The sequence below is a fragment of the Cydia strobilella genome, chromosome 10 (genome assembly GCF_947568885.1).
Source record: "Cydia strobilella chromosome 10, ilCydStro3.1, whole genome shotgun sequence".
NCBI classification, from domain to species: domain Eukaryota; kingdom Metazoa; phylum Arthropoda; class Insecta; order Lepidoptera; family Tortricidae; genus Cydia; species Cydia strobilella.
Window position 1 is genome coordinate 4,443,701 of NC_086050.1, and position 20,276 is coordinate 4,463,976.

A 20,276-nucleotide genomic window follows, 5' to 3' on the forward strand; every position below is an offset into this window, starting at 1 on the left:
ACTCGGACCCGGACCCTGGTCTGAACATGGACCCCAACTCGGACGCGGACCCGGACCAAACTCTGACCCAAACTTGGACCCGGACAGCCGGACACGGACCCGGACTCTGATCTGGACCAAGATCCGGACCCGGAAATGCTACTAGAAAAGTGGGTTAGGTGGGTGGTTGGGTTTTGAACTGCGATTCTCACAGAACAGAACTGCTATCAGAAAAGTAGGTTAGGTTAGAGCTGTGACCCTTACAGAAACGAAATACTATCAGAAAAGTAGGTTAGGTTAGGTTAGAACTGCGACCCTTACAAAAACGAAATGCTACGAGAAAAGTGGGTGGTTTTACCTCCTTTTCTACATAATTAGGCAAAAGATGCTGTCTTTTTCATTTCATTGTCTGCAATCTAATAGTGCACCATCAACAATAAGTGAACTTTCAGCGGCCCCCATTGAAGTCGGTTTTTTTTTTCTTAAAAATTATTTCAAATGCATGTTCTATAAGACAGAAACAATTGTAAATATTAAAACATTGTACTATTATTACCTAAATATCGTTATTTACGATTATTTGTGTATCGTATATCTATAAAAACAATATCGAATGTTGCCTTTGGAAACTTAAAACATTCTTGCAGTAAGAAAACACGCCTCTTCTTTGACAGGCGTTCCGTTTCATTCAGACAACTTATTAAGAACAGTTTTTCAACATTAAAAATTAAATGTGTCACTTATAATGATGAAGAGGTAAGTAAGTAATAAAATATGAAATATGCATATTTTTCGTATTCTTACATTAACAGTAGGTTTTTATGTTGATTACGACGTTTAAAGGAAACTAATATTAACACTCATCAATAAGTAGTCATGAATTGTAACAAATTAAAATTAAAAAAAATTGGAAAAGTAAAAAGCACTAGTTCGCGAAAACCAACTTTCCGCACGCTAAACAGCCACGAAAAGTAGCACTTTTTGAGCAACTGTATTAAAAACATATTTATTTAATAATTAAATCATACAAAAAGGTAATCCGCCACATGCTTCGTCAAAACACAAACGTAATCCGCACAAGCCTCGTCCTGACCTTATTCTACATTAACACTAATACAAAACATAATTTCTGCAACAATGTAATAAGTATAATTTTATATCAATTGCCCAAAATTTCAAAGCTACTGCTCTAACATTCCTTCATATTTACTTGCTTTCTTCCCTCATGGGTACTAATTTCAGGATCCAGAGACATATCTGGTTCCTACTCTTAGGAATCACCTCATGGTGGTAGACAAGATAGAGAAGTAAGCCTTACTTACCGATATCGTTGCCACTGTCGCAGAAGATGTACTGGAGCCAATGCTGTGTTAGATTCTTGTTACATACACTTGTATTAAGTACCTACCTTATTAAAAAAATATAATATTTAATGCGAAGCTGAATCGAGCCGTAGTTTTCAGAAAAAACGATGGCATAACAGCCATTGTCAAGTTTTCTTCAATCAGCCAGTATCGGCTGGTATCGGTATAATCTTGTAGATCATAATAAGAGTAGAGGTTCAATACAAAACAATCTCCAATTAATTATGATATTTGTTCAATAAAGTAGCACACGTGTATAAGATAAACGCAGCATAAAGCGCCTGAAATTATTTTAGGTGAATAAATATACAACAGATGTTTGTGCTAAGTGTTTATTGCAGACACACTTGCGATAACGATACCTTATGGAGCAGAACCTAGCCTAAATCTAACCTAATTAGTAATTTTAATAAAGGAAAAACTTAGCAATATTTTGTATTTGGTTTATAGAAAAACAGGTTGCTTAAAGCTTTGGGCTTTTAGTTCTTGCGTAGTTTGCCCTAACTGTAGAAAATATCGTCATTTACCTCTTGAGAAATAAAAAATGTATTCGAAACATTATTTACTTGTAGCTGTTTCCTTTAGGAACTGCAGCCGGCACTGCTACTGGAACACATGAAAAATATCTCCCGATCTTAAACTAAAACAGAAGATCATTGGTTGAGATCATTTACTGAGACCTAATCGTTTTCAGCCCTTAAAACTTAGACCTGAAGTTAGAAAGACCCATATTTCTGGACCTGAACGTGAATCCTTCTCCGATTTTAGTCGTGCTGTTGTCGGCGTTGTTCCTTGTTGTTTTCGAGGGTTCCACCTGTAAGAGGAAATGTGGGTATCAACATTTCAACTATAAAATGTTCTGTACTCTACTCCCATCAGTCTCATCCTATGCTAATGCCCATGAAAATGACGTTGGCCAAGTTAAATGTTCGCTGAATTTTACGACAGATTGTTTAGACTATCCTGTGCAAATGTGCAACTTCTTCAAAACTGGTCTCTTCCTCCACTTATACCACCAATATTCGACGGCCAACGTGTTACAAGCGGGGCCAATAATGCCTATGAAAAGACTATGAGCAGAGCACGCCGCTAATGTTCTAGATAGAAATGTAACACCCAGCTGCAAATTTGCTTGGCCAGTTTATGAAATTTTGCAGCTCGCTGTGTTCATGTGTAGCCGGCGACTAAAATGACCTGTGTGACATCTCCAATAACCGGCCTCTTCCTCCACTTATACCACCAGTACTCCACTCCTAGTGTGATACAAGCCAAGCCAATGTCCATGAAAATGACGATGAAAATGATGATAAATATATGGCATGGTGGCGTAATATGTGGCATGGGATGACATTAATACCTAATAGAATTGTTACAATAGATTCTGATTCTGACCTGTGTGATATCTCCGATAACCGGCCTCTTCCTCCACTTATACCACCAGTACTCCACTCCTAGTGTGATACAAGCCAAGCCAATGCCCATGAAAATGACGATGAACACGCCGCCGATGTTCTGGATGGAGATGCCATCGGACTGGTCCTCTTGCTTCTCGCATTTCAGTGCTTCCGGGTTGTTGTTCCACCAGTTCTCTTTCAGCTTCTCCAGTTTGCGTTTGTTTAAGAGTTGGAGGATCCTGGAACATGTTTTTACTTATATACCTATGTATCTTTAAAAATTCCAGAACATAAGAGAGGCCCAGGCCGTCGTCCGTCGACCTGGTGGTCAAACATAGAAAGAGACCTCAAAAGATCCCAGATGTCAAAAGAGACAACCCAAAACAGAGTAGCTTGGCGCAGAAGAGTGAGGAGGCCCGACCCCATATAAAGGGAACAGCGAAAGAAGAAGAATAGATATACCTATGTATCTTTGTCATGAAATTAGCGTATAGGAGCATATCACGTGTCGCCGCGTCATACGCCTGAATTTAGAAACACTGTTTCTAATCAAAATGGTAGAATGGTACTTATGTCTGACACTTTCGTAAATACCTATAGTAGCGATGCAAACAACGGATTAACGGACTATCTTCTTTCCGACGTGTGCTGCTCGAAGCTATAGAGGGGTCACCAATTAGTTTCCTCAGGGGTCTTCTTGAGCTTATTAAATATGCAAAAAAATATAATAGGTCGGCGGTCCGGATGCGGACCTCGGTCCGCCATTTGGTGACCCCTGCTATAGAGTATTATTTAGGTGACATTCGCCTTATTATCTCAGAATTCAACTTATTTCAGAATGTTTATTTCTGTTATTACTAATCGTTGAGGAAAACTATCTGCCTTTGACACTTTTTTCAACATGCGAAATCCCATTTTCCATACTGGCAGTATTCACATTGTAGGTATTCAGTAAATAGTGTTAATGGGATTTGGAAGTGCTATTTCGCTTAGAACGTAACAGTATCTACTCACACAGTCAGGGTGCACGTCAGAGTGGAAACGAAAGTCAAACAACATCAATCACGTCCGTCACGCCCTGTCGTGTTATACTTTGACCTAATCTAGGCATTTGCAACACATTCTTACACTTTGTGGTAGGTACAGTAAAATAATTTAATTTCCTACCCTTTTCGTACTTTGTCACAGTGATAATAATATGAGCTCTCTACTCTAGCGACTTTCATATTGATTGTCTCTGCTGTGACAAGGTACAAAATGGGTTGGAAAGACGAGCAGCTATTTCGGAGATAGTGGGATCAGAAGCGGTCCTACTATCTCCGAAACGCAATCATGAAACGAATGAATCGTTAATATTAGCTCAAGAAAACGTGATATTGGCAGTTTTTTTCTACTCACCAATAGATGTCGCTACTCGCCACGTTCTGTTCAGTTTTTATAATAAAAGTTTTAAAGATTTTATGACGAAATGTAAACAGAATATCACAAATTGTTTGACCGTAACCTTGCCCTATTATGAAACGACTTATTCATGAACACTATGAACAATATACAAACAAAATACTTATGTAAACAATACTTTCGATATCATATAACTACCTACTTCAAAGAAAAGTCAGCAATTTTACCCTTCCAAGTCCAAAAGATAGTTTTTTCACACAACTAACATGACGTTTACGACTTTATGCATTTTATACCTAGTTTTATGCAGTTTGCTATGTGATCATTATACAAAACATTCTGCACATACTGTGAGCCTGAGCTACTATTTATTATACATACCTGATCAAATATCGCGTTAACAGGGATTGGCAACTGTCAAAGGTTTTTATAGATGGCGCCAGCATAGGTGTTACCTGTCTCTACTCTCTAGTTTTGGTCTATGAGATTTGGCTGTAAAAACAACAAGAATTTGACACTGTTCCTAAGATTTACACGTAAAATACTGGCGCGGGGCCATCAGTCCGTACTTCGTCCGTACTACATGTCTGTCAATGACAATGACAACCGATACAATTTGATCGCCATCCACCACGGTTTGAAAGCAAGGTCGCAGTGGTCGGAAGCCGCGTTGCAGACCATTTGTAGGTAAAATCTGTCTAAGGGTGGTATTCCAAATCTCCAATAGTACATTATTGTCGAGGCTCGGAAGTAGCTACTTGCTGGCTGAGGATTCGTTTTAAACGGACGACCTTGGGAGTCCGTTTATTTGAATCCGAAGCCAGCAAGTAGCCTTCCAGCAGTCATATATAGTGCTTTTCTCAAAAATGGCGCAATAATAACAAATATAATATAAATATTTTACAGAAGCAACGCTCTTATGTATATATTTTCACAGAAAAAAGTAAAAAGATTTGCTTTGCCGCCTTTTTATTTTTTTTAATTATAAAAATAGAAGTGTATTTTTCTGCTGAAATACGCCATCCTATTTGAGACACCTAAATAGTCGCGGTACCAACATTATAATAATAAGTACTGATCATCTGTTTGGCAGTTTAATGGACCCATGCCTTCATTTGATATGGCCACTTCAACTTTTAAAAAGTTTGGAATTCGACAAATAATGGAATTTGTATGCAACATTGCAGTCCCGAAATCGAGGCTGCAATGTTTTTAACTTTTTAATTTTTTGACGGACCATAAACTACGCCCTTCGCGACCTACTTTTTAACCGGCAACGTCGACTTTGCCGTCCATTTTTGAGAAATGTGTATTTGCGTCTTACATTTTGCTTAGTGAGATAGTAAGACGCAATGCACATTGGACCAAGAAATTGGACAGGTACCACCTAAATCACCTACCCAACCAACCTTTTTTTTTTTCGTCAGAAAATGCTTTCACGCATACCTACCCGGGCTTGTAAAGGGAGCCCGGGTTATGCAGAACCCGACGGGTGTATGTTGCCCGTAATACCTGCTAAAAACTGACGTTGGCCGCGTCGCTGGCTTTAGGTGGGAACACGGGTCCACTTGCGTATTAATTTTTAATAGGTTGCGGCCCAAGGGCCTGACACTCTTTGACTATCTTTCTCTAAGATAGTCTTATTGCGATTCCTATAAGAGGAAAGAGAAAATAGTGCCATGCTTTGTCTTTATCACCGACTGGGCATTTTTTCATGGTCGGGTTATGGCATCATAGCAAGGAGGCGATGGCGAAATACCGAAATTTATACGAGTAAAAGAGAGCAAGGATTATGCTGCCATACATGAAACTGTCAATACATGAATATGTCTTTCTCTTACCCCTGGTCGCTCGGTTTCATGTAGTTTCATGTCTATAACTACTTGTATATACTATGTCCATGCTAAAATCGCATTTGTTGCAAGGTCTGTACTTTGTAGAAGCCATTTATACTGGTTCGTAGTTCGTATCGTATAATATGATGCATTTGGAAAGCATTGTTTATGTCTGCCCGAGTCACCTTTGCGACAATTTGCATACAGCATTGACCGTTATTTAGCCCTGATATCGGTAGCGCAACGATAACACATAAAGAAACGTAAGTACACAACTATACATACGTCCTTAGCTAATGTATATTCAGGGTCGTAACGTCGTAAGTACTTAAGGTACGATAAGGCAAGTATAGAAGCAATTTTTTAAGAAACAAAATTATTAAGGCGCTATGCATAAAAGGCTGTCAAAAGACCTCCGCATACCTTGCAACGAATTTCGGTTTTCGACACATTGCCGATTAATTAGGTGCAATGAATACAATCGATCGATCAAACGCCGCAATGGATCGAAAACCGTATACGATTTATTGCAACGTGAGTGGGGTCCTTAAACATCAAATTCCTATTAAAAGTTGACGTTTAAACGGTAGATTACAATTTTCAGTAGATGCCCACTTCCACATATGAATTCAATGCTGTGTTATATTAGACGAAATTAAAATCCGACTTATGTCATCACATAAACTATGGATGGTATAGAAAGGATGCCAATCTCTTATGGCAGAATTGTTGCAGAAGTGACCGCTTTCAGCTTTAAATAATAGTTCCTAATCTCTCCGGTGGCGCTAGTTAGGCTCTGGGACATGAGTATAACATGAACCAACAAATAACCCGACCAAATTACGTAGGTTGTTTTTGGTTGTATTTCGGTGTATGGTGGCGCCGCCTAATTACTGTTATTTTGATGGACACTTTTCATACATAGAGTTTTGGCTCCTTTATATAGTCTCCATGACATAAACAATTGTGTTGTCTACGTAAACCATAAATAAAATCAAATTATATCCATTATTCTTTTTTTGTTATGAGAATTAATAAGCTTATAGACTCAGACAATTGGCGTTGATACAACTGTCAACACTTTTCTCACGGTTGATAACAATGATAACCTATAATAAATTTAACCTATATAAGGTTAACTGTTTTAAGTACCTAAGATATATAAATATAAATAAAATGTCGATCGCGTCCGTCCGAGCTCAATGTTTTTTACCCGATTGACATTGGGAACTAGTTTGGTCTTTAATCAACATATTTATTTATTACCTAAGCTGTTTTAAAGACTAGTTTTTTAAATGTTGGTCAATTCACCTCATTCGTGCATCAATGCATGCCACTATCGTTCTTGCGCTGGTAAATTCCGCTATGTGGTCTGTCAATTTTTTCAGGAAAGAAAACCTTATGGCTTAAACTCGCCAGGCGTGGCTCACTCCGCGATTTCGTCGCGCCGCTACAAGTACATGCGGCCCACACCAATTTTGGTGTCTAGCCATAGTAGTTGTGAGTCATCCTTAAATAGTGTTTTCAGGATATATTAAATATCTTAATAACGGGTCACTCACGTATTTTAAGTCGAAAAACGTGAAGAAACGTGAACGTTGAAGTGTTTTCAGGATTTTATTTCGGTTTTCAAGCGCAGTGACGCTATGCTGTTTAATAGCACATATAGGTCACATTGAGATTAAGGCTTTCCGGCAGACGGGCTCTAAACTAGTTATAAATATCCTTTCGCTGGACACATTCTTCTATTTTGCTGCTAAGAAGTCCATGGAAACCAGATATTCCTTTATCTATCCCTCTCAGCAGAAAGCATCCTGAAAACACCTAGCTAAATGAGATATGGGAAAGAAGATGCTTACGCGTTATTAAACTGATCCTTCAGCGGTGAGCCCTGCTGGACGGCAATAGCGTAAGGTTTCCGAGAGAACTCGTCTCCGACCATCTGAAGGTCGCAGCTGGTGAGCACATAGTAACGCACGTCGGTAGCATCGCCGAGCCATGCGAAACCTTCGCTGGAGCTCTCGGAGTCACGGACCTGGTGATGTTTTTTTAATGATTAGTTGCTGCTAAATGGATAACTGTTTAATCATCTGTGGTACAGCTGTTGAAATCAAGCCGTAAGTTGACGTACGACAGTTGTTAATTGATTTTTTTAATTACATTTATAAGTTTGTAGCTTGGACTTCTTACAACGATCTTTGTTGACCTGGGTGCATAGCCAACGTGCTAATCGTTAACGCTCCGTAGCGAACGAAACGCAATTGTCACAGTCGCACTAATATGAAAGAGTGATAAAGAGAAATCACTACGATAATACGCCTTAACGTACACTCCTTAGAGCGTTGGCTACGCGCCCTTCCTTAGTAATCTGTGAGCGTTACTGACTACTTGCCAGGTTGACAGCCATGGGATATCCAGCTTTTCGCGACCGCTGGAATTCTCCAGAATTCCAATGAAATCGGTTAAAACTGTCCTGGGCGTGTGAGTAAAGATCGAGCTATTGGGAGTTTTGTCGCCGGTTCGTTAACTATAGCTTAGACGAGAAGAAAACCATCTCCAAATCAACATTAAGAAGATATTTTGTCTTATTATAAATCGTACCCTCTGGACTGCTTCTTCCACGGAATTTGGCAATCCAGCTTCGCTGTCGCTCACGGGGTAGTCCAACACCATTAGCTTCGCTCGTTCCACGTCGCTCAACAATCGATCAGTGACTCAAATGAAAACTTGTATAAGTAACAAAAGATGGGCGTTTAAAAGGTATGCCTAATATCCATCGTTTTAGGTACATATGTAAAACGTACTCTTTGGACTGCTTCTTCCACGGAATTTGGTAATCCCGCTTCCTTCATCGCCTGCCACATTTTGCTGTATTTGTCGCTCACGGGGTAGTCCCAGACAGCTAACTTCGCTCGCTCCACGTCACTCAGGCTGTCGTTGAGGCTCATCTCTTTCCATATTCTGTACAAAATGTTAAATTATTAGGTATAATAGGTAAGACGTTTAGAAGTTTAGATAATAAAACCCAAGAAGTGATTCGTTTATGTCAATGCAAAACACTAAAATGCCGGCAAAAAATTAAGTACTTACACAAAGCCGCTTGTAGTTTACCCTAAATTTCCTTAAAATCCTATCTTTCCCTATTTTTCTTTCATTTTCTAACTTTAAAAGTTTTTTATGCCAACCAGCCAAAGTTTATAGTCTATGATTGTTAATTATTTTTAGTATGTGGGTATTTTTGCACTTTGTAATTTTTCCTCAGTCACCCGTTGACCACGAACGCTGTAAAGGGTTCGAAACGTCGGGATGTATTATAAATTCAATATACGCGATATAATCCGTTTTCATAGTTTTATTTCATGAGTAACTATCGCGGTAACCGAAGACAATATTAAGTCTTTTATGTTTAAAGTTTTAGTTTAGGACCGACGTTTGATTCTGATTGCTCAGACAAGCTTAATTCCTCGAAAGTGTACCTAAATGTTTTGCAACTCCTCTTCTTCTACCTACCGTTATCCCGGCCTTTGCCAGGGACCGCTTTCCTACTAACCTTTTTTCACTTTGCCCGAAACTAATCCTTAAAAAAAATTATCCACAACAAAAACAAAACGGGTTACAAAAGTAGTGTTAACATGCCCGTAATATTTTTATACTTAAGTCATATTGTCAAGCTAAAAGAACAAGGTGAATGACCGATAACCCGATAATAAGAATTCTACGGAAATGCCTCACCACAAGGGCAAATATTACGATCACGTCATTCAAGAACGTCTGAAAGACGAACATTCATTCGGAATAATAAACAAGCCGTATAGTGTTCAAATAATATTATGAAATGAAATATGAACTGTTTGAAAATAAAATATATAGGTAAGTACCTATAGGTAACAGTAAGTACAACTACCTAACCTCGCTATTTATAATTCTATCATATTCTATGCTATATAAGTATAGGTACTTATACGAGTAGATTGCAAGCAGTGACATTTTTGATAATTTCATTTCAGCCCATGTATGCGTTTTTTTTTTTCGAAGATATAAGCTGGAGTAGCTTAGGCTTGCTCGATGGATATTTTAATAGCAAATCCAAGGTACACAACAATACCGTAGCGAAAATACTGCAAAATATATGTAGGTACTTAACTTAGTGTGTTCATAACTCATATGCCTAGTTAATAAAATCTAATCTCATCTTATTATAAAGCATACAGCGTATGTCAAACGTCATAGGGTGATCATGATTACTTAGTATAAGATTGTTTTTACTTGAAAAATGAGAAAAATTAAAAACTACCATAAATCAAATACTACCATATGATAATGTGGATCAGAGTCAGAAATAGTGGTTCTGGATCACGACCCAGAAATCACCCTGACTTTCCTGCCTCGACATACAATCACAGAATAAGTAATAGTTATTTGTGCAACAAGAGAGGAAAGTTGGTTTTTCTTGCGAGTGTTTATTTTGAGTCCCGAGAAAGCGAAAGATTCTATAATTGAATCACGAGCGAAGCGAGTGATTCTAAGGTAGAATCTTGAGCGTAGCGAGGGACTCAAAAACACGAGATGTAAAATAACTTTGCTCTCGTGTTGCACACATAATTTTTCACCTCAGTAGTGAGAACATATTATAAGACACTCACTAAAACTCCAAATTAGTTTACAATAGATTATTTATTTTGAGTTTTCTATAATTAAAGCAATACAAATCTCTTATCCAACAACTTGCGTTTTTCTCTCTGTCTTAACTTAATCCCCTGTCAATGTCATTATTGTCCAAAACCGCGGCAAACCATCTGTCACTTGTCAGATATTTAAAAATAAAACTAAAAGACCGTTTGAGATATCCTCAACATCTAACAATATTAAAGGTTAAAATGTATTTCGAATTACACAGAATAAACAGAAAAAAAAAAGTATTATAATATGTACGATACGATAAGATACGTTACGAGACGAGACGAGACGAGACCGGACCGGACCGGACCGGACCGTACCGTACCGTACCATACCATAAAAAAATGTAATAAAAGTATGAAGTTCATGGCCTTCACTAAATTAAAAAGATACATTGTTTCACTCCCTGGAGTGAGGAAAGTCGCACTTTCCTCACTCCAGGGAGTGACGAAAGTAGGCTTGTTCGAGCTGCTGAGGTGAAAAAGTATTATCCTACAGAACGGCCACGCACCGCCCCGCCCCGATTCGATTACAGTACAGTACTGTACCGTTTTTAAGCAACTTACACAATGACGCATGCCGCGTGTACAGACGTGCCGTTCACACATAGAAACGAAAGTGATTTTTAGGGTTCCGTAGCCAAATGGCAAAAAACGGAACCCTTATAGATTCGTAATGTCTGTCTGTCTGTCTGTCCGTCCGTCCGTATGTCACAGCCACTTTTCTCTGAAACTATAAGAACTGTTGAAAGTTGAAACTTGGTAAGTAGATGTATTCTGGGAACCGCATTAAGATTTTCACACAAAAATAAAATAAAAATATATGATGTACATTACCATGCAAACTTCCACCGAAAATTGGTTTGAATGAGATCTAGTAAGTCAAGTTTTTTTTAATACGTCATAAATCGTAAACCGCAATTTACCTTTCACTCACGTTTCACATAAAAAATACATTGTTAAAATTATGTAATGTACGGAACCCTCGGTGCGCGAGTCCGACTCGCACTTGGCCGGTTTTGATGTATAGCGTGTCCGCCCTGTGATACAATGCAGGTTGACATTATGTTACCTAATGTATCAAATGAAGCCTATTTTCCTAGAAATCTATCTGAGCCAATTGAGTGAAGGATTGTGATGTCATGAGAATCTAGTTGCTACTAAACAATGAAGATTAGTAGGTATAGTGTTAGTACGCGACGATGTCACTTTCAATTTAATTGAAGAGGTTGACATGATGTCACAGTCGCAAATACCTACGTTACGTATTAAATATAGGAATTACGAGTTTCATAATCACAATTTAGTATAATATTCGGTTTAATGTTGTTGATTAAAATAGTTGAGATGACGTATGTTGTTCTAAGAATGTAAAGCTTCTGTCACACTGCGGGTGAGACGCGAGATTATAATGTATGTTCAATGAGGTTGGCCGGTCAAAGTATTGGATGATTCGGATGGCGCAAGCATAGGTTTTACCTGTCAGTGCTACGAATAGTGTCAAATTCTTGTTTTAAGCCAACTCATAGAACAAACTAGACAAGTAAACCTATGTTGGCGCCATCTTTGACAGTTGCCAACCCCATTGAGGGAAACCTTCGAAGCGAGATGATTTTTTTAATCAGCATTTTGTCATTAGGAAATTTCGATGGACGTATAAACGATGGACGTACGTACAAACTTCAGTGCAGGGGGGGTACCTTTTCCCTGCAGCTGACTGTACAATATGTACATATTATCTCATAACTATGTACCTACTTTCGAGTACTGGAAAATACTTACTCATAAAATCTGGCTTCGGTATGTGCTATGCGTTCAAAGTACGTCGTTGCCGCAGACGCGTTCAGTGGGGCGTACAGATCGTCCAGGGATTCGATGGGCGTATTCAAATGCATACCTATTATCTCAAAAACTACTTATATGTATCTACTTTCGAATGCTAAATAATACTTACTCATAAAACCTGACTTCGATATGCGCCATGCGTTCGAAGTACGTCATCGCAGCGGAGCCGTTCAGCGGGGCGTATTGTATCTTGTATTGCTTCGACAGATCATCCAGGGATTCGATGGGCGTATCCAAACGAGACACGGTGAGGAAGGCGGCCAAGTTGGCCGTGTATGAGGCTATTATGATAAACCTGAAATGGTAACGCTTATTGAGCGATGAAAATAGTGTTTATTCAACGCTTTTGTACGAGATAATTGCAGGACTTTTATAGTGGGACGAAATCAGACAAAAATAGTTACATATCCCATAGAAAAGTAGCTACTAATCCCAAAGAAAACTTTGAAATGTAACTATTAGCCAAAACCACGAAACCTTTACCTGGGTCGGTCCAATGGTTCAGTAGGTATGACCTCCATCGATATCACATACCTATAATAGGGAACTTATTGGTTCTTAGTCTAGTGCTTATAAAACTTATTTTGCACCCCCTAATTGTATTTTTCTAAACCATAAATATTTAGCAAATATGGAAGTGTCTCGCCAGCTTAACGTACAAGCGAAGTCACAAATAGGTGCAAAAACGTTTCGAGACACCGTCAAAGAGATATGCAAACAATTACGCCCTAGCTTGACCGTTCGTATAATCATGTTAGCGTAAACATTCGTAAGTAGGTACTCATAAATGTCATGGTGTATCATCATTCATTACTATAATGTACTTAAGAGTCTGTTTTTTTTATTCCGTAGACTAAAATGACGGTTCATGTGTAAGACATGACATTTCTTAGTACCACATGAAATGTCATTTTAGTCTACGGAATAAAAAAACAGAATAGTGTAAAAACATGGCATAGCAAACGAGTTTCGAATGAGGGCTAACGCGTATGAATTCGCCGCTAGGGGCGCTAGTGTAGATGGTGGTCTTTTCCATAGTTCGAAATGTCAAATGTCACTTCAATGACTGACAGCTGTTCTTTAGTCTTTTGGACCACCATCAACAGAGGCGCCAACTGGTAAGCAAAAAAACGATAGCCCTCATTGTTTGACCATTGTTAAGTACCCTCCAGACTATGTATGTACTTACGTGAATCGCGGCGCGACTTCGCGGAGAGAACATTCGCGACGTTGACGTATGACTCCACACTCGCACAACTTCACGGCGATTTCGCAGTCTTGTTTGCGGCAAGATGGCGGAAAAGCATCAGCTGATCGAGTTTAATTGTTAGTTATCTACGGCATCGGCATCTGTGATCTAGCTGTTTAGCGTTCGCGGCTTCGCACCGTGATTCGCGCTCGAGTGTGGAGAGTCCTTTAATTTTTTTTAAGCAAGCCGAAGAATATTATTAATGCAACTCCTTTCATTTTCACAGCTAGGTATTAAAAGTCTAATAAATTTGCCATGGTTTTCAGTTAGTTACGCTGTGGTTACCTACGCCACTGGTTGACTGTATCTCAACTCAAAATTATTAGGGTTCCGCGTATTATAGTCTGGCATTTTATCTCTTGCAAAGTATAACGTCACTAAGACTACTTAAACATTGGTTACATACAAATACCGAGGAGAAATCCAATTTTCCGGTCATTCACGAGTTGGGCGTGGTGCGTGGTCGAATAAAAATTCATGGGCTTCTGACATTTCCTAGCGCTTTGCTTGCTTGGTAGGTTGCTTGGTTTGGTACCGAACCGAAGCATAATTTATGGGTACGGTACATATAATAGGTAAGTAATTCGTATATAGACCAATACATATACAGGGTGACATTAAATTGGTGATACAAAATCAATGTTTTACATACATCTTCCCTAAACTAAGCCCTTCAATTAAGTCTGATGCTTTAAAAATAATCAAAAGTAATTTGTTTAAATTTTTTATTTTATCCCGTTTTTTTAGGCTTCTCATGGTTATCCTAACATAATGATAAACAAAGAAAAGGTTAAATGATTTCAAATGAACATTTTCCTCTTTGGTTATCAATCACCTGCCACAGTTTATGATGTAAACGTGTTTTGATTAGTACTTGTCACTTGTCAAAGAAAATAAGATTTTATGCAAGATTTCGGTTTTACAATAAAATTTAAGATAAAATTATTCTCGAGAAACGTGTTGACGATTTTGCTACAAGAAGTGCCGGAGCAAAATTTGGATAATCCTCATTTCCGGCAAGATGGTGCACCAGCGCAGTTTGCTCTAAGTGTGCGAAATCATTTGGAGCAAGAGTTCCCTGACAGATGGATTGGACGAAACGGCCCAGTCGCAAAGCCGTCTCGAAGTCCCAATCTTCGCATGGCCGACTCGACATCCTTTGCGGGGCGAAATTAAAAGGAGAGTGTACGCACGGGAATCAAATACCGTCTATGAACTTCGCCAAAAGATAATTGAGGTGTTCAATTCTGTGAAAGCCAATGCAGACTCAAAATCAATCATATGAATTAGACTTCGTGTCCAGGAAGGCGGTGGGCATTTTGCACACATCTTAAAATACGTTTAGGTAAAGTAGGTGCATACTACTTATTGAAACGTTGGTATTTTAAGATTCTGTTACATTCGGTAGATTACGTACATTAATAAATAATTTAATTTATATTGATTTGCTTATTATTACCATAAATGTATCAGGGTACATAAGACTAAACAGCTTAAGGCCAGTCCAGACGGGAACAGTTTTGTGCTAATCTGATTAAATTGTCTGATCAAATCAGGAAGTGTGGATGCAAACGCCAATATGGCCCGCCGATTCCCCTTTTCTTCGATTGTAAGATTATGACCGATACAATGGAGATTTGTGACGCCAGTAGGCGCGTTTAGGGGCATTATTTTTTAATTTAGAGCACTTAAATGTCACCATAATTCTCCCGTCCGTCTAGACTGGGCTTTAGTTACACGAGTGTCACTAATGGTGATATCGATAATTATTAACTTACATTGAAAACATCGAGTGACAGGTATGACAGTTAGGTATTTAATGTGGGGTAACCACACTAATTATTTATTTTATTAGAAAATATAAGGACTTTAATTATTTGTTTTATTAGAAAATTAGCGATAATTAAATACAGCTAATTTTAACAACGGAGTTACTGTAGTATACTATTGGGCATTAACTGAGCCACAATCAAGTGTTTTGTATCACCAATTTAATGTCACCCGTATATAGGATGGTCGGACGGAATAGATGATGCTAAAGCCTAAAGGTGATAAGTGACACCAACTCGGTCAGTCCACTCAACTAGGAAATAAATAATAGTGTACCTACCTACCAAATCTAGGTTACATCCATACAATTTTGAAATTCAATTTGTGAATTAGACGGTTCATTAACGATTCATGAAACAATATATGCATTCAAACAATATTTCTTATTAGACACGTACACGCGTACAGCTACCTACAAATCGTATAGTACGCATTCTACGCTCCCGTCCCGCTGGCGCTATGACCGGCTCTTAATTTTTACGACATCGAACGCGTGCGAGGTAATAAACAACAAATTAGTTAATTAAAACAGCACATTGCACTAATTTCGTTGCTCATAAGTCGCTACCTGTCATAAATTCAACTCTATCCCATGCTACTACGGCTTAATTTTGAAAGAACATGAGCCAGGTAATAAAAAGTGAAACGCTCAACCAAATATCAACCTTTATAACAGACTATCAAAGTCTATATTAGCTAAGTCATGTGTCGCTTAAAATATGTTTTTCATTATATTTTGTAAATGGCATTTACCCAAACAGCCACCAAGTAGCGGCCAGCAGTCGGCCAGAGAGGTTTTTCGGCGCCTCCCCACCTCCTTGCGGAGTCAGTGACGTCATGCAGAACCATAGACACTCCTTTAGGTTGAATTCGCGTTTTTCTTCGTCGTCTTTGTATTTTTCTCGGTTATTTTGATAGCTGTATGGACTCCATTTGTCGAAGACCCACATAAGAAAACTGGAATGAATATCAGGATAAAATACTTAAATTATTTACAGGTAATTAAAGTAATTTAGGATATTAATTATTATTTATTAACGACCGTATTAAGCTATCTGACAGCATCTCATTCCAGTATCCAGTATAAGTACCTATAATAATTCATTTCTTCGATACGCAAGACGCAAGCACCGAATAAAGATAAGGCCTCTCCAAACGTCGCTGATAATGATAGTCGCATGCGATTTGCAATACATACACGATGGCTAAAAAATAAGTGCATTCCCGTTGCCGGAGGTTTTGGGATTATACTGAGCAACTTTTACTATGGGACCAACCCCGAAATCGCGAAAAAAAGTTGGCTGTTTAAGTTTGTAAGAACGTCTGTAGAAGTCTTAAGGGAATAAGTGCATGATTGGGTAGTTTTCATTGTTCAATTGTTCGCTTATTTCAAATTGGTTGGCTGGTCCATGGCTGGTCAGTAAACCTAAAATCCATAAAACTTAACGAGTTATGAATCATAAACCGTTTTAGTGTTATACCTTAAGTAATGGAAGATAGACAGGTCGCCGTTTGACCTCGTTCCACAAAATCAGATAAGAAATTATGGAAGCAGGTGTACGCTCGCCCATCGATCGTTACCAATTGTAATAAACGTATAAATGTCACGGATGACCAGCCATAACCGATTTAACTACGGTACAAGTTCACTGGTCCAAGATCGTTTGGTATTTATCAAGAAATCGGCTATTAAATATGGTGTGCTTAATCAAACAACTTTACCTTGCAAACAGGTTTTCGCGAGCTTACCTAGTAAAGAAATATGCAGCCAGTATGGACAGCCAAACGTCGTCCTCCAAAACCGTTAAGAATTTGAAAAGAGAAGTCGGCGTTCGGGGCAGTTTCATCAGGATAGTGATGCCGACTAAATCGTAGTAGGGAACGGTGAAGTCTACCACGTTTTCTCGCTCCGCCATCACGGACAATGAAGTCAACCCTATGTCTGCTCGCTTTTCGATAAGTTCCTTGATAATACCGTTCCAATTGCCGTTTTCGTCCATGGTGCCGTAGTTACCATCTGGCACTAGCGTTATTTCATAGTCGAACTTGACGATTTGGCGAATCTCTTCGATGAGATCGATACAATAGCCTTTGAAACCTTTCGGGGCATCGTCATCCCTTATAATGAACGGCTTTTGCTGATAACAAAAACAACAGAGCTTATAAGTTACCTAACTAAGGGATATATAACGAGTGAATGGTAAATTTGGTACCTTTAGGTATTAAAGGATATGCATGGCGCACTTTTCCCAGTCAGATAGAGAAAGGGCGCCTACGAATGGAAAGATATTCGTGATTCGCAAAAATTCGTTCAGTATTTCACAAATGTCAACACTCATCATATAGCGATTAATGAACCGATGTAAGCAAAGAAATTATGACGAGATTGTTTACACAGCTGTTCGAGATTTTTATCAAAAGACGAAAACATTGAGAACAAGAACAATGAGCTGAGTTCACCCACCTCTACTGTAACCACTCTATACACAAGTTGGGCCGAATAATCGCTCATATTTTGGGGGTCGGTAAGCGACAGCGGGTTAGAAAGCCCGGCCTTCCAAGAACCTAAGTTCCGGCTGCCTATAGACGCGCCGTCTTTCACGGTAACCGCCGACAAATCTGTGTTAAATTCCATGTAACTTCTGCCATTCATCGGATCGTCCTCGGGTATAAAGAAAGGAGCGTACGTCGGTGTTTCTTTTATCTAGAAAAAATAGCTTTGTAAATAATAAATAAAGTAGCATGTCATAAACAGCGCGTATTGTTCTAAATAGGTCAGGTAGCAACAAGAGCCGTTACTCGTACCTCGTGAAAAGCCGTCTTCAGATCCAAGGTCCGATTCGGAGTATTCTTGCCGTCGTAATCGTCACAACTAATATATCTCATATCATTTGGCCATTTGCCAGAATCCAGCAATGATCTGGAAAATTATAAAACGGAGTCATGGAATATACCGCTGACGCTCTATAATTAGACTACCTACATTGCACGTAGTTTAATGCTAATTTTACGTGATTAGGTACACAAGCACTGAAATAGGGAATTTATTACTTGACGGTTAGGAATGTTCTCAGGGAGAGGTCGAAGTAGAACGCGGAGGTGATCTCAGGTTCTCCGTTCATGCTGTACGTGGTTTTGATCTTTCCTAGGCGATCCCGGCTTTTAGCGTCAGGAGTCGGTTTCATATACACGATAGTAGCATCTTTGCAACCGCAGCTAATATCTCCTTTATCCAGCGTCAAGGCGAACCACGCAGTTTTTCTCCCAAAATACTGGTTTTCATCGGCTGCGTCCAGCACATTTTTTATAGTCCGTAGACTACCAACGACGAAGAAATTGACAATGTCGAGTTCCCGTAAACTTCTTAGTTGAGTTTTGATTTCGTCTCTGTTAAAACTTTTGACCGGCGTGATGACATGTCTAGTAGGGATGTTTTGTAGAAGTGATTTGTATTTATGATCCATCACTGAAAACAAACCGTACATGAGGCAACACTTAATTTAGGGGAACCTCAAAAAATAAACCTTGAAAACGTACCAAAGAACTCGTCAAAGATAATAGCAGCGTTAGTGATGTCTTGCTTAGTAACTATGGCTCTTATGGACTCGGGTAGAATGTCGGCCGGTGGCATCACTTGCAAAAGGAACTTGGTCTGATTGGCATCGAGGTTCCGCCACTGGCGCAGGTCGCCGGCCTGGCCAAACGAGCCAGAAATGGTGGGCAGGCCCAGTGCCGCGGTGAACGACTTTATGGTTTCTGAGCCCACACCGGTCATGGTAAAATCGAGGACAACGTGAGGCACTTTCTTGGCCGACAACATGTCATTGTATTTTCTGCAAACTACAACCAACAACTATATAACTATTTGGAATTCATGATATGTGATGCTGGCAGACATGCTGCAAGTAGATGAAAAATATTGGTCCATCTCTAATATAGGTTCTTAGTATTTTCCAAAGAGCATGGGTACGGTGACAAATGTCGTCTCAACAGAATTGTTTGGAAATTTTAGAATGGAGTGAAGTGACTAAAAGTCGATGCAGAAAATTGTGAGCACAAAATATTTAAATCTGTCTACTCTTACCATTTTCTAAGAAAGCTTTAGCATCAGTCCTGTTTCCAACTACAATGACGGGATCAACCGCCAGCCCCAAAGTCGGATTCCGCCGCACATACTCCTTCGCCACTTCAAACGATTTCTCGGCCAGCGCGTTATTTTCCTCATTGATAAGTACTGAAATATTTTTATTCGACACAGGTTAACATACCTACATAATTTAGATAAACCGTTCACGGTTGATGTAAGTATATCGTATCTCAAATTAACTAGCACAAAATTTCCACTTACAAATATTTATATTTTGCGTCGTCTGACAAAATGAAACTGGCACGAACAGAAATAGAAGTAAGATGGTGAGTGAAGACATTCTAATAATTTATAGCTAATATATGTGTCGTTTTATTTTGAACATGCCGATCTTCAGTCCGAGCCCGCCCGCCTGCTGGTCCCCTCGCGGCCTACTGGGTCTCGTCCACGTCGCATCACACGTGTAGATTTGTTGTACGGTCAGTAACCACGGCGATGCCTGCCCTTGGTCAGACCTCATTATTGATGAGGTCTGTGTCATCACTGTTTGTATTTAGATGTCGCAACTAATAGTAATGACCAGTCAATGTATCTACATGTACATTGTATCTAGTAG

The 20,276-nt window shown here is 39.1% G+C and overlaps 1 protein-coding gene across 1 annotated transcript; it reads right to left on the reverse strand.

Annotated features, from left to right (window-relative positions):
* Positions 1-1,661: 1,661 nt before the first annotated feature.
* Positions 1,662-20,009, reverse strand: LOC134744720 (ionotropic receptor 25a). The gene is made up of 13 exons (XM_063678639.1): positions 19,922-20,009; positions 19,658-19,807; positions 19,111-19,413; positions 18,625-19,039; positions 18,379-18,493; positions 18,038-18,277; positions 17,323-17,711; positions 16,327-16,530; positions 12,604-12,789; positions 8,778-8,934; positions 7,833-8,008; positions 2,736-2,976; positions 1,662-2,157 (listed from the first exon to the last, which is right to left on the reverse strand). Exons 1-13 carry the CDS (start codon positions 19,998-20,000, stop codon positions 2,041-2,043), a joined length of 2,772 nt encoding a protein of 923 aa, XP_063534709.1. The 5' UTR covers positions 20,001-20,009; the 3' UTR covers positions 1,662-2,040.
* Between the last annotated feature and the right edge of the window lie 267 nt (positions 20,010-20,276).